Source organism: Plecotus auritus (assembly GCF_963455305.1).
Source record: "Plecotus auritus genome assembly, chromosome: 8".
NCBI lineage: Eukaryota > Metazoa > Chordata > Mammalia > Chiroptera > Vespertilionidae > Plecotus > Plecotus auritus.
This window is the reverse complement of record NC_137782.1, coordinates 41,966,900-41,982,600: the sequence shown is the minus strand read 5'-3', so window position 1 is coordinate 41,982,600 and position 15,701 is coordinate 41,966,900. Positions and strand designations below refer to the sequence as shown.

At 37.3% G+C, this 15,701-nt stretch overlaps 2 protein-coding genes across 3 annotated transcripts in view; one reads left to right on the top strand and one right to left on the bottom strand.

Moving 5' to 3' along the window:
* Positions 1-3,004, bottom strand: part of RBBP8 (RB binding protein 8, endonuclease) — a 107,386-nt gene extending 104,382 nt beyond the window's left edge. Inside the window, exon 1 of the mRNA XM_080686462.1 lies at positions 2,857-3,004. The gene's annotated coding sequence lies outside the window, so the exon portion shown is untranslated. The remainder of the gene's footprint in view (positions 1-2,856) is intronic.
* Positions 1-15,701, top strand: part of LOC308257231 (uncharacterized protein) — a gene marked incomplete at its 5' end in the record, with an annotated part of 112,262 nt that overhangs the window by 20,176 nt on the left and 76,385 nt on the right. Inside the window, 2 exons of one of the 2 annotated variants that reach the window (XM_080686466.1) lie at positions 3,087-3,245; positions 11,564-12,536. The exons of the other annotated variant lie outside the window; for it this stretch is intronic. Of the exons in view, the coding sequence (XP_080542592.1) occupies positions 3,087-3,234 (148 nt within the window). The 3' untranslated portion in view covers positions 3,235-3,245; positions 11,564-12,536. Of the gene's footprint in view, positions 1-3,086; positions 3,246-11,563; positions 12,537-15,701 lie in introns of those variants that run through there. 2 annotated transcript variants of the gene reach the window in all.

Below are 15,701 nucleotides of genomic sequence, written 5' to 3'. Positions count from 1 at the left end.
AGGAGTCAGTTGAAATTTTTGAACCTCTGGTTCTCAAGCTTTCTGTAATCCCATTTCCTTGGAATTCCTCAAGTTAAAAACATTTAAAGCATTTTTGAGCACTTGTGTACAAAGCACTGTAGTAAGAGCTTACTCCTTAAATAACAAGTTCTATCATCTCTAACAGGGGTTTTGACTTCTGCAATTCTGGTCTTCATAACCTTATTGAAGTTCTAACCAAACTTTAGATGGCTTTTTTGGAAAATCCTAAACTATATCCATATAAGAGTGACTAAAACAATACAAAAATACATACATACATCTATTCTTAGAAAATAAACAGTTGAGATAGTTTAAAGCAATATTAAGTCAGAAAATGACAATAGGACCCACAAATATGAAGGAATGTGAAGCACTCATCAATTTGATATAAAATTTTACGATGGCATTAAGAGATTAGGGGTTGACATGGTAGTCATCTTCATTATCAATGGCAACTCCAATAAATTCAGCCACTATCCAAAAATGTTTGGGGGTAATGATATAGATTAAAATAGAAAAGCAAATAATTTTTTAGTGCAGCAAAGACTCATTAATGTAACTCTATAACACAATTTTATTTTTTTTTAAAAATTCTTTAGAAAACATAGATTAGATTTCATGTAGCATTCAGAAGAATCAATGTAGAGTAGTGAAAAATTGATTAGTCTGGGCTGGTGTTGAGGAAACAGATGTTATGGTTCCAGATCTACCTTTAGCTTGTATGTAGTAATTTAGCATATTTTGAGGCTTTTCATTCAACTCAAATAATGAGGTGTTGGATTCATTAGTTATCTTTAAGAGTCCTTCTAGCTAAAAAAATGTTATGATTCTAAGTGTTTTTGATGGGAAACACATGAAGGTACTCAGGAAGCAAAGAGATTACTATTGTTAGGAAACTTAGCATTGTTGACAAAAAGAGTCATTGTATGGAACTGTGTGGCTAGGGTAAAGACAAAGGGATGCATTCCCAACTAACTAGACTTAAAGAATGAAAATATTTTTAAATGAGTAGAACACTTTTTGACCTGGGCCCTGACATAATGAAGGGCTGTATAAAACACAAATACACACACATACAAAAACACACTCTTAATTTGATTGATAACTATATATAGCCTTAATTTTAATCAAAACATCACAATGTATCAATGTTTTAAAGGAATAATTTATCAAAAATACATAAAAGTTATTTAATAGGACTTCCATATATTTAAAACTGAAAATCCTATTAAATGAAAACTATAGAATCCCTCTCCAAAATGTAGAGTTAGGCTTTAAATATTACCCATAGATTGGATATGAAAAGATATATCTAGTTCCTAAGTAGTTTTCCTCAAAACAATAAACATTAAAAATAATAAATAAATTGTAATCCTAAATTAAGTTTATTTTCAAACAGTAAGCCCTGTATTTAAACACTATTTGGTTTCAAAAAATGTACATTACCATATATAATAGATTCACTAGAAATATTAAAAGTATATTCTATTGATATATACCCCTACTTGCCTGAAAACTAATTGAAAAGAGAAAAATTCAACCAACTAAATTTTTTTATTCTATTCTCCCCAAATTGTCAGAATACAGTTTATCCTAAAAAGACTTTTTTGTTTTAGTTTGCTGAATCAGCACATTCCTTTTGAAGATACAACATTACATGGCTTTTTAGGAGTCTAACTGAATTATCAGAAGTTTTATGCAGAATTGACTTGGAGAGTAGGATCAAAAAGCATCCAAAGGATTTCCTTGCAAATGAAATCTCATCTGAATATTTATTCTCAAAAATTATTTAACATCCTAAAGAAACCCTAATAGCCTTTGAGTTTGAACATAAAAACAAAGTGAGGATTCTAGGGACGATGAAAAGAATACATGTCTTGCTGAGTTCAAGGCAAAGTCATATTAAGATGGTCTACAAAAGCTCTTGACAGGAGACTATTCAGTATAAATCTGTTTAAAAAGTTATTTTAATTTCCAGATAAATTCATATGTTAACTGTTATGTTAAATTGAATGCCAGAAGATTTGGACATTGAATTTGATCTAATATTAAGGTGGTAGTTTGGTATGCAAAAATAAATCTAAAGGGGTTGGTAAACTTTATGTATTTTAAATGAGACAAACTACTAAAATAAATTAATTGGATCAATGAAAGATGTAAAAGGATTATTTTAAAATATAGAGAAAAGGAAGATTCAAATTTTCTTTAACCCCAGAAAATTTTCAGATGTAATAGGCATGACAAAAACTTGTCTTCATTCCTTTCTAGTCAGCTCAGTAAGTGCTTTGAGCTCTGAGCTCCAATGGTTAATCAGTTACTAGATTCCACATCTTCGTTTTTTTACAATCCCCAATTCTTGTTGTGAATTGTTCATCTTAATGTACTTACAATCACCAAGAGGACACCACCATTTTTTTCCACCTTAAAAAAGCAATTATTATTTCACCCACAATTAGATTTACCACTTAAAATTGTTACTGTATAGCAACAGCCCATAAAACATAATAGTATATTATCAAAGAAGTAGATGGCTTAAGATGAATTACTAATAGATGAAATATATTTAGCAAAATTATTCAACTCAGTTTTTAAAATGGCTATAACCATGCCCAACTTACAAAAAAGTATAGCAAAAGTGCATTATATACCTAATAACCTTTATCCAAATAAGTCAGTGAACATATATGCAAGTGTTATAAAACCATATCTAATTTACATAAAAGGTATAATGCAGGTATTATGTTAAAAAATAGATATCTTCTAAAACATCATTTAATTTAAGCTTCCAAAATTGCAGAGAAAATTGAGATATATAAAAGCAACTTATTAACTTACCCTTCAGTTTATTTGGAAAACCTCTGCTCTTGGTCAAAAGCAGAAGGTGTTTCACTGCTGACTTTCCCTGAAGCTATGAACTTAAACAGTAAACCAGTGGAAACCACCTCTCTGGACCACGCTAGAGTTTGCTAGACAGTGCTGCTGTGTGGAAGAAGTCTGCTGCATCTAAGCTATATACAATGTGCAATGGATAACCTAATATGTCTTTCATTTAACTGGCTGGGCAGGTTTCTACAGTCTGTGGAACATGGAATCAAACCAGAATATGTTGGCATAACAGGCCCGTCAAACCGGTTCTTCTGTAGATCCAGAACCCGTCCAACCAGTCTGCATCAAAGGCTCGCCCAACAAGCTGCAGCGGCTCAGCTCTGCTAAGCTTGTACCGGGTGAGTTATCCCCACCTGCCGTCAACTTCCAACAAACTGCTCAGAATGTTGTAGCCTCCAGCAAAATAATTCAGAGTTCTAGTGGGAGGAGTAGATCTGTGTCAGGTATAGCTAGAGTCCATTGTTATAAACCTCTCATTGTAGATACTTGAGTATCTATCATCCTCAGAGGTAGGTAATCTCTTTTAAAAATGTACTTCAGGCTCTCTGCAGACTAAAGCCCTAGAAAGAGATTATCTACAAGAATGAAGAATCCATGATGCCTGACCTTTTCCACTGGTTTACTCGGCTCTGTTCAGTCTAGTTGAGCCTTGAGAGGGAGGTTGATATTCCCCAAGAGTAGTGGCCCTGAGAGGTAAAAGGAACGGTTTTTAGAGGGAGGGAAATGAGGTGGAGGTTGACTAAACATTTGTCTGGGTGTGTTATCTTCCTTGTGCTTAAACAATCCTCATACCATTACAGTTTGAAAAACTATTTCTACGTACTAGGGCAACTTGGAGAGGTTTTACTTTGAATATTCAATAGTTGAGCTCAAAGTACTGATATCTATGAGGTGCCAGTAACTGTGTTAAGTTTAGGGTTACAGGGTGAAAAAGACTAGTTTAGTAAGAGGTGGGAGGAATGTTCAGGTGCCCAGTTAAGCATGTCTAGTAATCTTTTGGAAGGAAGAAGTGAACAACACAAGATCACATTTTGACAGAAATTGGTTTATAGTAAGGGAGATCATGTGAGATTTGTCCTTACTCTCTCATAATACTTGAACATTTAGAAACATTCTTTCCTATATACTGATGTAGTGATTCTCAAACTTTCCTGCTTAGCTATCAAGTGCTGATTAAGAACACAAATTACTGGCCTCACCTCCAGAGATTCTGATTCAGTAGGTCTGGATGTTACCCAAGCACTTATGGTGATTATGCTGCAATTGTGACAGAGACCATAGGCCCAGACTCCATGCTCAGTTTCTTTTCTATTTTTTTGTACTTAATTAAATAGGATACATATTAATAAAAATTTACTATATTTACTTTTGTATATCCAGTGTCCAGCACACTGACACTTAGAAAGTATTTAATAAATGCTTATTAATTATCTACTCAGTGCCAGGACTTGCTAGATCCAAGGGGATTCACAGCTAGTAACTATTATGTGAATCAAAATACATTAAGTACTATAATTATAATAATTGAGGTAGGAGCACAGAAAAGGGAGCAAGTATGACTGAGTATGACTTCACAAAAGAGATGGGTTTTAGAGACTTTTCTTTCTTAGCATGACCAAAGATTGCTATCTGCAGGGTAACAAAAGGTTGAGGGAACAATAAAAAGAATACCTTTGATATGATTCAGAAATAAAAGTTTTAAGTACGCAGACACTATGACCTGAAAACTTAGTAATAAAGGTTATTTAGAGCAGGGCCCAGCAAATTTTTCCACAAGTATCAGGGAGTAAATATTTTAAGGTGTGTGGGCCAGATTGTCTCTCTTTCAATTATTGAACTCTAACATGGTAGCACTAAAACAGACATAAATAATAGTCAGTGAATGGGTGTGACTGTGTTCCAATAAAACTTAACAGAAAGAGGTGACAGGCTGTATATGACCAATGGACCATAGTTTGCTGACACCTGCTCTAAAAAGAAACGTTAAAATTAACAAGACTGCATAATTAGTTAGGAAAATGGTCTTGGAAGTCAAGAAGATTTGGGCTCCATCCCAGTTCTGTTCCATATTAATTTTGTCACCAGACCATAGGCCCAGACTCCATGCTCAGCTTCTTTTCTATTTTTTTGTACTTAATTAAATAGGATACGTATTAATAAAAATTTAGCATACTGTCACCAAAGTAAAATGTGAAAATGTGAAAGCAAATCACATCCAGCTTCTACAGGCTGCCTGCTTTCTTGACTTGTGGCCCCTTCCATCTTCAAAGCCAGCAAAGGCCAGTCAAGTCTTTCTCACACTGCATCATTCTGACATTGACTCTGCTGCTTTCCTCTCCCATATGTAAATCCATTTTAAAATGTGGAAGAAAGTAATAGTTGCTAATCCCTAGAGTTATTGTAAGATTCAAATAACTTAATTCACATGAGGCTTTAATGAAAAAATCTAGTACACAGTTAAGGGCCCAATAAAATGCCAGCTAAAAATAAAACTAGTTGAACATGGGTGTTTATTTCCATTAGTTCTTAACGCCCAACTAACATAACAGCATAAACTCTAAAGGATCAAAAACATTGAGAGAGATAGCAGACAAGAGCTGTTCATACATTTTGGAAGAAGGAATGAGGAAGAGTGATGACTAATTTAGCAGAATAGAGAAAGAGGAAGTCTACTTGCAATAATAAAAGCAAGTCTGTCTTTGCTACAGAACCTTAGAAAACTTGAGGAATTGGAGGCACAAGATACCTTTAAAAATTATTAAAAATTTTTTTTTGGTTAATACTCACCTGTGGGTGTATATATTTTTCCATTGATTTTTAGAGAGAGTGGAAGGGAGGGAGAAGGAAGACAAAGAGAGAGAGAAACATGGATATGAGAGAGCCACATCAATCAGTTGCCTCCTGCACATGCCCTGGGGGCCAGGATCAGGCCTGCAACTGAGATAATGCCCTTAACTGGGAATGGAACAAAGACTCTTCAGTCTGCGGGGCTACACTCTAACCACTGAGCAAACCAGCCAGGGCATTATTGATGCTTTAAATGGGAGGATTGGTGACAGAAGATAGGTAGGACTTGACTCATTCTGGGAGAGATTGTCACAGTTTGGTTTTAGACTTGAAAATACCAGGCAGAGCTGATGGCGAATGGTAAAGCACCACACTGAAAACAATGAGATAGTATTAGTTTCCAATGGATGCTCTAACAAATTATTACAGACTCAGTGGTTTAAAAGAATACAAATTTATCATCTTACAGTTCTGGAAGTTGGAAGTTCAAAATGGATCTTATTGGCTATAATCACGGTAGCAGCAGGGTTGAGTTTAATTCTGGAGGCCCTGGGGGAGAATCTGTTTTATTGTCTTTTCTAGCTTCTACAGGCTGCCTGCATTCTTGACTTGTGGCCCCTTCCATCTTCAAAGCCAGCAAGGGCCAGTCAAGTCTTTCTCACACTGCATCATTCTGACATTGACTCTGCTGCTTTCCTCTCCCATATGTAAATCCAACTGTATAATAAGATAATCTCCCCATATTAAAGTCAACTGATCATCAACCCTTAATTCCTTCTGCAACCTTACATCTCCTCTGCCATGTAACATAAGTGATTTTTTAGAAATTATATTCACAGGTTCCTGAGATTAGAGGGTGGACATCTTTGAAAGACCATTATTCTGCCTACCACAGAGATTAAGTCAAAGTCTCTATATTGAATGGTGAGATGCCCAGATCCATTCCTCTGCTTGGCTTCTAAATGCTAGTAACCAGGTTCAGTCTCCTCACTTAGAAAGCAGGAAACTGGAGTCCAAGAAAATCTCAAAACTCTCATCACCCTAATACAGTGGTTATTAACCAAGAATGATTCTGCCCACAGGGGCCATTTGGCAGTGTCTGGGAAAATTATTTTTTTTAGAGAGAGAGGAGGATGAGGAGCAGAGGAAGGAGGAGGAGGAGGAAGAGGAGGAGGAAGAGGAGGGGAGGAAAGAAAAAGAAGGAAATATGATTGATTTTTGGTATCAAATTTAAATTTAAAGATTTTTTAACATGCAAGTGTTAAATTCACTCATCAAGGGTTAATGTTCAAAGATCATAAAATGAGGAAGGTGATCAAGATGTTACAAGTACAAACTTGCACCTGCAGAAAGTGTGCACATTTATATCTGCCAATATTCATAAGTAAGGGTTTGCAACATACTATCCAACAGCTAGTAAAACCTGATCACTATGAAATTAAGAGCATGTTTTACTTGAATAAGTCCAAATCAGGAAACCTCATTTTGAGCTTCCTCAGTTACTCTTAGGGTGTGTAAACATGGAGTATTTATTTATTTAACATACTGAGCCTCAGTTGCTTCATTTACTAAATGAAGGAGTTCAATTGGATATATTCTAAATATCTATTTAGCTCAATACTTTTATTCTTTTGGGCAAGTGAACAATTAAAAAATGTGAAAGCGAAAGCAAAATAGACCAATCAAGGAGCCATTCTACAGAAGAGCAATTTTTAAAAGCAAGCTGATTTTAAGGTATGTCCTCCAAAAGCTGACACTGAGATACGATTCAGGTGCAAGTGATTTTTTAGAAATTTGCTCCAATGTGTAACTAGTAATTGAGTCAGGAAGGCAGGTCCATAAAGGAGATCATGAAAAGCAAGGGTGTGAGTTCAGCATCAGCCTGATCCCAAGGAGCTCCAGAGCACAAATTACAAAGAAAGAGTTTATCTCACTTGGAGGCAAAGGAACTAGGCTTTCATAGTCCTGTATCAGTCACTGGCAACTGGCTACTCCAGGGATTGTAACTTCCAGGCACTCTTGGCTCTTCAAGAGAATTGGCTCTAGTAACCCAAGAATATTCCTTTGAAGAAGGTTGCAGGCACTTAAGAGTGAAGCATTAAGACTTTTGCTTCCAGCCAAGACAGAGCTCTAGGAATCAGATTTATCTTACCACCTGAAAAACACACACACAAAGACAAAATGTATAAAACAGTGGTTTTTAAGACATTGTACATCAGTGAACAATGAACAGTTATCTCTTTAGGAGAGAGTAAACAAACAAGGTGAGCCCTGCAGTTATCTCAGCATACTGCCTAGAGAGTTTCCAGGCCATGGTAAAGAGAGGGGTAACCCAGGTAGAGTGTAGTGGTCTCATGGAGATTGTCAGGTTGGAGAAAAATGCAAAACCCAACTCTATGCTGCTTCCAATAAGCATACTTCAAAAAGAAAGACCCACATAGGTTAAAAGTAAAAGGGCCAAAAAGATATGCCATGCTAACACTAATCGAAAGACATCTGGAGTGGCTATATTAATATCAGACAAAATAGGTATTAGATAAGAGAATATTACTAAGGACAAAAAAGGTCATTTCAAAATGATAAAGGGGTTAATTTACCAAGGAAACCTAATAATCCTACATATTTATGCATCTAATCCTGTAAATAAAAAATATGTGAAGCAAAAGCTGACAGAACTCAAAGGAGAACAGAACAAATTCATAGTTATATTTAATAAGTGTATCTGCAGATTTTGACATCCCTTTTTCAATAATTGTTAGAATAAGTACACAGGAAATCAATAAGAGTGTAGAACAGTTAACATAAGCGACCTACTTAATGTAATTGACAATAGTAGATCACTTGTCAACAAGGATGGGCCCCCTCAGCCTGATATGTAATCAGGACGGCTATATAATCTAACTGCCATCAATCTGTTTTTATTTATTTTTATTTTTTTAAATGTACTTTTTAAATTGATTTCAGAGAGGAAGGGAGAGGGAGAGAGAAATACGAACATCAATGATGAGAGAGAATCATTGGCCGCCTCCTGAACGCCCCCCCAATTCGGGATAGAGCCACAACCTGGGCATGCGCCCTGACCAGGAATCAAACCCTGACCTCCTGGTTCCTGAGTCTATGCTCAACAGTCGAGCAACACTGGCCGGGCACCAAAAGCATTTTAAAAAATATGTTTTTGTGATTTCAGAGAGGAAGGGAGAGGGAAAGAGCGATAGAAACAATGATGAGAGAAAATCATTGGTTGGCTGCTTCCTGCACGCTCCCTAGAGGGGATGGAGTCTGCAACAGGGGCATGTGCCTTTGACCGAAATTGAACCCAGGATCCTTCAGTCCACAGGCCCATGCTCTATCCACTGAATCAAACCAGGTAGGGCCATCAAAACTATTTTAACTAAGATTTGTATAACATACATATAAAACAGCATGAAAAACAAACAGCAAAACCAGGTTGATAATTATTGGAAGTTTTAATCACACCTGCTGCTATTCCAAGGAGGACATTTGATACTACAACAGTGGAGTGATTAATGGCCCTTCTAATTTTTCCAAACTTGTGTCCTGCAAAAAAAAAAAAAAATACTGCACTCAGTATTACATAGGGGGTTGAGAAGCATGCTAGTATGCTATAAAAAAGTGTTCTGAGATCAAATATGTTTGGGAAATACTAACACAAAATAAATTGCTTGTGAGCAGTATAGAGAAACTTTTTTTAAAGAAGGGGTGAATATAGAAAAGATAAGGTAGGCTGTTGAAAGAAACTTAAAAAATATCTCCTTGCGCTCACCGATTTGGGTCAGTGGATAGAGCGTTGGCCTGTGGACCAAAGGATCCCAGGTTCCATTCTGATCAAGGGCGTGTACCTTGGTGCAGGCTCCTCCCAGGAGGCAACCAATTGATGTGTTTCTCTTACACATCAGTGTTTCTCTCTGTCTTTCCCTCTCTGTCCCACTCTCCCTAAAAATCAATGGAAAAATATTCTCAGGTGAGGATTAAATAAATAAATAAGTACATATTCCTCATTAAAAAAAAAAAGAACTTTAAAAAATACCTTCTTAACAATAACAAATAGAAATAGAAATAGCTAAATAATAGAATCTATAATAATACCTATTTGAGAATCAAAATCTAGTTCATCTCTAAGTCAGAATAATATAATGATTAAACACATGAGTTCTAGAGCTAGGTTGTCAATATCTCTGTAACTATATCCTGTTGTAAAGAAGTCCCAGCACAATACTGAAGAATAATAAAGTTGGAGGACTGACACTACCGGACCTCAAGACTTACTATAAAGCTACAGTAATCAGAACAGTGAGGTATTGGCAAAAGAATAAACAAATATAATAATGTAATGGAATAGAGAACCCAGAAATAGATCCACATAAATATAGTTAAGTGATATTTGACAAAGGAGAAAAGGCAATACAGTGGAACAAAGATATTCTTTTCAACAAATGGAGCTGGAACAACTGGACATGTAAAAAAATATGACTCTAGACACAAACCTTACCCCTTCACAAAAATTAACTTGAAACAGATTATAGACCTAAATGTAAAATGAAAAACCATAAAATCCCTAAAAGATAATATAGGAGAAAGAAGGATCTCTTACCCTTTGGGACAGCTTGGAGGGACCTGGAGAGTATTATGCTAAGCAAAATAAGCCAGTCAGAGAAAGACAAGTATCACATGATCTCACTTATATGTGGAATCTAATGAATAAAATAAACTGATGAGCAAAATAGATCCAGAGACATAGAAGCATGGAACAGACTGTCAAATCTCAGAGGGAAGGTGGGGGTGGGTGTATCTGGAGATTTTGACACCCCTTTCTCAATAATTGTTAGAATAAGTACACAGGAGATCAACAAGAGTGTAGAAGAGTTAACACAAGCAACCAACTTGATGTAATTGACAGTAGTAGATCATTTGGCCTAAAAACAACTGAATGCACATTTTCTTCAAGTGTATATGAAACATTAAAAAAATAGTTTTGGTCACAAATGAAACTAACTTGAGCTACTATAAGCCAAGAAAGGCAGAAATTTGTTTGGGGGCTATAATGTTATCCTAAGAGGAATATAGGGATGTAGGTATTTAAAAAATTGGGATTCAGTCTGGCCAAATGAAGAATTAAGACCAGGAAATAGAAAGCCTCATTATCTTCTCTCTCTCTCCCTCTCTCCCTCCCTCCCGGATTTGGAATTAAAACCCAATTTTAATCAGCTAAGTCTGCTTATTTAAGCTGAGTTGCTGCTTCAGGGAATACTTTTTTCTCTCCCATAAGAAGCAAAAGTAACAAAGGTAAAAATTTTATTATCTTACTGACAAATACCATAATGCAGAGCTATGAGCTGAATTATGTCCCCCACCTCAGAAATTCGTATGTTGAAATACTAACTCTCAGTGCTTCAGAATGTAATTGTATCAAGAGATAAGGTTAAAATGAAGTCATTAGGATGGGCCCTAATTCAGTATGACTGGTGTCTTTATAAGACCAAGAAATTTGGGTACAGATACACACAGAGGGAAAACCAGGGTGAAGATAGCCACCTACAAGCCAAGGAGAGAGGCCTGGAACAGATTCTTCTCTCATGGCTCTCAGAAGAAACCAACCCTGCTGACATCTTGATTTCAGATTTCTAGCCTGCAAACCATGAGAAGATAAATAACTGTTTTTTAAACTGCCTAATCTATGTGCTTTGTCACAGCAGCCCTAGCAAACGAATACAACCATAAAAAGATGTCCTCGTTTGAGTTGCTTAGGATAGAATATAAAACCCTGAGGGCATAAGTATTAGAAGTGACAGAATCAAAGAAGATGGTAAAATTGTTCAGTATGACACCAGAAAAATCTGTTTCCTCTTAGGGAGAGAAAGAGAAAGAATTCAGCAGGAAAGTTTCGAGTGGAAGGACTTCTGTGGGTGAAGGACCAATGGAAATTTTTCAGGCGTCACTGAAGGTATCCCCCACGGTCAGTGCTGATTACATTGCTGTGATATAAACCCTCAAACCTTCAACAAAATCTGCCTGTGGAAACAGAAACCAGAGCCAGAGGTGACTAAAAGAACATCAGTTCCCCATCCTCTTATCTCACGGCCCCTCACTTAGAAATCTGTAGACATCTCATAGAAGCCTCCAAAGACACAATGAATGTGAAATATGGTTTATGCAACATTATCCAAATCTGAAGCCCTGGAGTATTTTAGGTGACATTTGGCTATGCAAAGAAAGAGAAATGAAATGGACTTGCAGATAGATGCAGAAATGAAAGACCATTACAGTATTTGTCAGTAAGATAATAAATTTTTACCTTTGTTACTTTTGCTTCTTAGTGTGTATGGGGGAGAAAAAAGTCTTTCCTGTAGCAGCAACTCAACTTAAGTAAGCAGATTTAGCTGATTAGAATTGGGTTTTAATTACAAATCCCCAAGAAGGAGAATTAGATTGATGGCGATTAGATTATATAGCCATCCCTGATTACGTATCAGGCTGATGGGGCCATCCTTGTTGCCAGTGAAGTGAGAATAGGAGCTGGAAAGTTACCTTAAGCATTATCTACCACTAAAAGACCAATGTAAATTAAAATTTATTTAGAATTTAATAGAAAACCGCAATATGGTATGTTTTCCAATTTTATGGCTGAAACTAACTGTAATAGTAGAATAAACCTTTGCAAATTTATCACTTAGAAAATTTAATGGTTGATCAAGACTTAAAAGAAAAAGAACTTGAAATGAGTATTTTATAATCTATATTTAATGTTGAAATAATTGGTATACTTAAACTACTAAAATGAAGTTATAGAACTACAAAGCAAAATAAACTTATGGTTAAATATTGCAACTTGCGTTGTCTCAAATTACCTAAGTACTATATAGGTGCTAATGAATTCTTCAACTTGAGGAGACATGCAATGAAAATTGCATCACTCTGGTTCTGAGTGCTGTTGTAAGCCATGATTTTTTCTTTCCATCCATAGTTTTTTCCTTTAAATTACTACCTTGTGCCAAATTAAGAGATATGAATTTGCAAAGAGCATCATTTTATGTGCCAGCAATAATAACTAGACTCCCTAAAGAAGTTACAAAAGTTCAGGTTTCCTATTTCTTTCTTCCTTTCACTTTATACCTGTGTCACTACAATGTATTTTTTTCTGTGACATATGTTAGAAAGAGATTTCCCATGTCTGAGGATGTCATGACCAATGTCTTTAATGTCAAAGAAGTTGTAATTAGCTGGAAACATGGCTGGAAGTCACATTTTCTAAGTAGCAACATGCCCTTACTTCTGGCATGGAAGGCAGTGGCAAGCTTTTTTTTGTAATCCTCACCTGAGGATATGTTGTTTTTTTTTAAAAAAAAAATTGATTTTAGAGAGAGAGGAAGGGAGAGAGAGACACACACACAGAGAAACATCAAGATGAGAGAGAAACATTAATTGGTTTCCTCCCATACAGGGATTGAATCGTGGGTTTGTGTCCTGATTGGGGGAAATCAAGCCCCCAACCTTCCAGTTCACGGGAGGATGCTCTAACCAACGGAGCTACACCGGCCAGGGCAAGGCAAGCTTTTATAGGTCTCTTCCTACCCCTCCAAATCTTTCCTCCTTGGCATTATAACACAGTTATTAGGAGTTAGGGTTTCAAAATTATGAGTCTTAGGTTTAAATCACAGTTCAACCATGTACTAGGAGTGAATTCTTTGGGAAGTTACTGCGCTTCTGGTCTTAGTTTCTTCATCCATAAAGTGGGGGGGGGTAATAAGATTATTATAAGGATTAAATGGAATAATATTTGAAACATGCTTAGCAAGAACCTGGCACATAGTAAGTACTTAAAAAGTAGTAGCAATGTGTATTAAAAATAATGCTGCCAAAACCGGTTTGGCTCAGTGGATAGAGCGTCGGCCTGTGGACTGAAGGGTCCCAGGTTCGATTCCGGTCAAGGGCATGTACCTTGGTTGCAGGCACATCCCCAGTGGGGGGTGTGCAGGAGGCAGCTGATCGATGTTTCTCTCTCATCGATGTTTCTAGCTCTCTATCCCTCTCCCTTCCTCTCTGTAAAATATCAATAAAATATATTTAAAAAAAATAATGCTAATCATTATTTTCAATGCTAGACCTGGGGAAACAAAGACGAATAGGTGTGATCCCTGTCTTGAAGAAACTCATAGACCAACAGAGTATGGGACTCAAGAAGTATCACTGTAAATGTATCTTTCCCTTGGGAAGGCATTTGGTACATTATAGAGGTTCTTGGTATTTCCATTGAGTAATACATTATAATTATTTAAAAATACATATAAATAAAATTTATTCTGAACTTTGTATTTTAAGAATTTTATCATCAGAGCAAATTATTATATTACTAGGGGCCCAGTACATGAATTTGTGCACCTTGAAAGGAACTGTGGGCTGTGAGGCTGTGGTGGGCACAGGGGCAGGTCTCAGCCCATCCTTCGTGCCCGCACCCAGCACCTCCCGTCATGGCCCCCTGTCCCCTGTCTGCAGGCAGCCCTGCTCCCGCTGCCACCGCTCCCACACACTGATGGCGCCGGCCCAGCTCACACCCACTGACGGTGTGGAGCTATTGGGGCTGGCGCCAGCAGTGGGTGCGAGCTGCGGTTGCTGCCCCAATCGCCTCTCAGGAGCAGGGGGAGGTGGAGAAGCCCTCAGGGGCGATTGGGGCCAGCAGCCGCAGCTTGCACCCGCTGATGGCACTGAGTGATCGGGACTGGTGCTGGGCAATGGCAGTGGGTGCAAACACCGGCAGTGGGTGCAAACACCGGGCGGGACTGTGGCATGTGGGAGCAAAGAATCTTCAGAAACCACTAGAGGCTCACCCCGATGACAGCAACCGGCGCCCCGCTTTGGTCTGGCACTCCCGCTCACCTGCTCTACCATCCTGCATGGCCAATGCCTGCCATGTTCAGCACGTGCCCCCTGGTGGTCAGTGCATGTCATAGCGATCGGTTGTTCGGTTGTTCAGTTGTTCACTTGTTCGGTTGTTCCGACATTCGGTCTATTTGTATATCAGGGTTTTATATATAGAGATAAGTGACTCATTAGAACTGTAGGTGTTGGCATTCTTTCTCATGCTCTTAGTTCTTTCCCAGCCACACAGACTGTCAGCCTCTTTCCTAAGTATCAGGTAGAGGACAGGCAGGTGGACATCAAGCCTAAATGATGGAGCATGTTCAACCTAAGAAATTATCTCTGGTTCCTGCTTTGGAGATTAAGAGGAGAGACCAGAATGTAAGATGCAAACTCAAGAAATCTACCCAGAATTGTGGCAAAGAAAAAACAGACTCAAGTCATTCAGTTGGAACCAAAGCCAGACTTTCTCCAAGCATCTGTACTTTAGGGGAAGAGAGAACAGAGAAATTTAGGAACTCAAGAGATCTGAGTAGGAGCTCAAATCAGCAGCCTGATCTTCACAAGGGCAATCTGAAGGGGGTAGGGCAGGGTGGGAGCGGGGAAGAGAACAGTGCTACCAATGCCTTAGCCCAGTGCCTCTAAATTTTGACTGTTGACATTTGTTTATTTATAAATTATATACAGTTGTCTCTATTTCTAGGAACATCTCAATGCACAATAAAGATAATTGTTAGTGATAATTTCAATTATTTAAAAAGAGATTACGTTGCTTTCTTGTTGCTTGGTGTTGTGCTTAGTTTGTTCATGTTAACAGTACTTTGTCTTTAGCACCATTGAGTGAGGGTTAGGTTAGTAATCCATAAATGTGCTTAATTAGGCACATATAGACAGAAATACATTGCTATATACCGAAATCCAATGAAAAATGAGGGTATTCTTTTTATTACTTCCGATTTGTAAAACTCCTATTCTTTCCTCAGGTTACCTCGCAAACCATATGGAACTTATGTCCTTCTCTAACATTCAAAGGATGAACTGTCACAATATAGTCACAATATAATCTTTTTGTTTTCTTCCTTGGAAGAGATTGGGAGAAGTTAAGAAAGTAACACTTTGCTTTTTAAAATTAA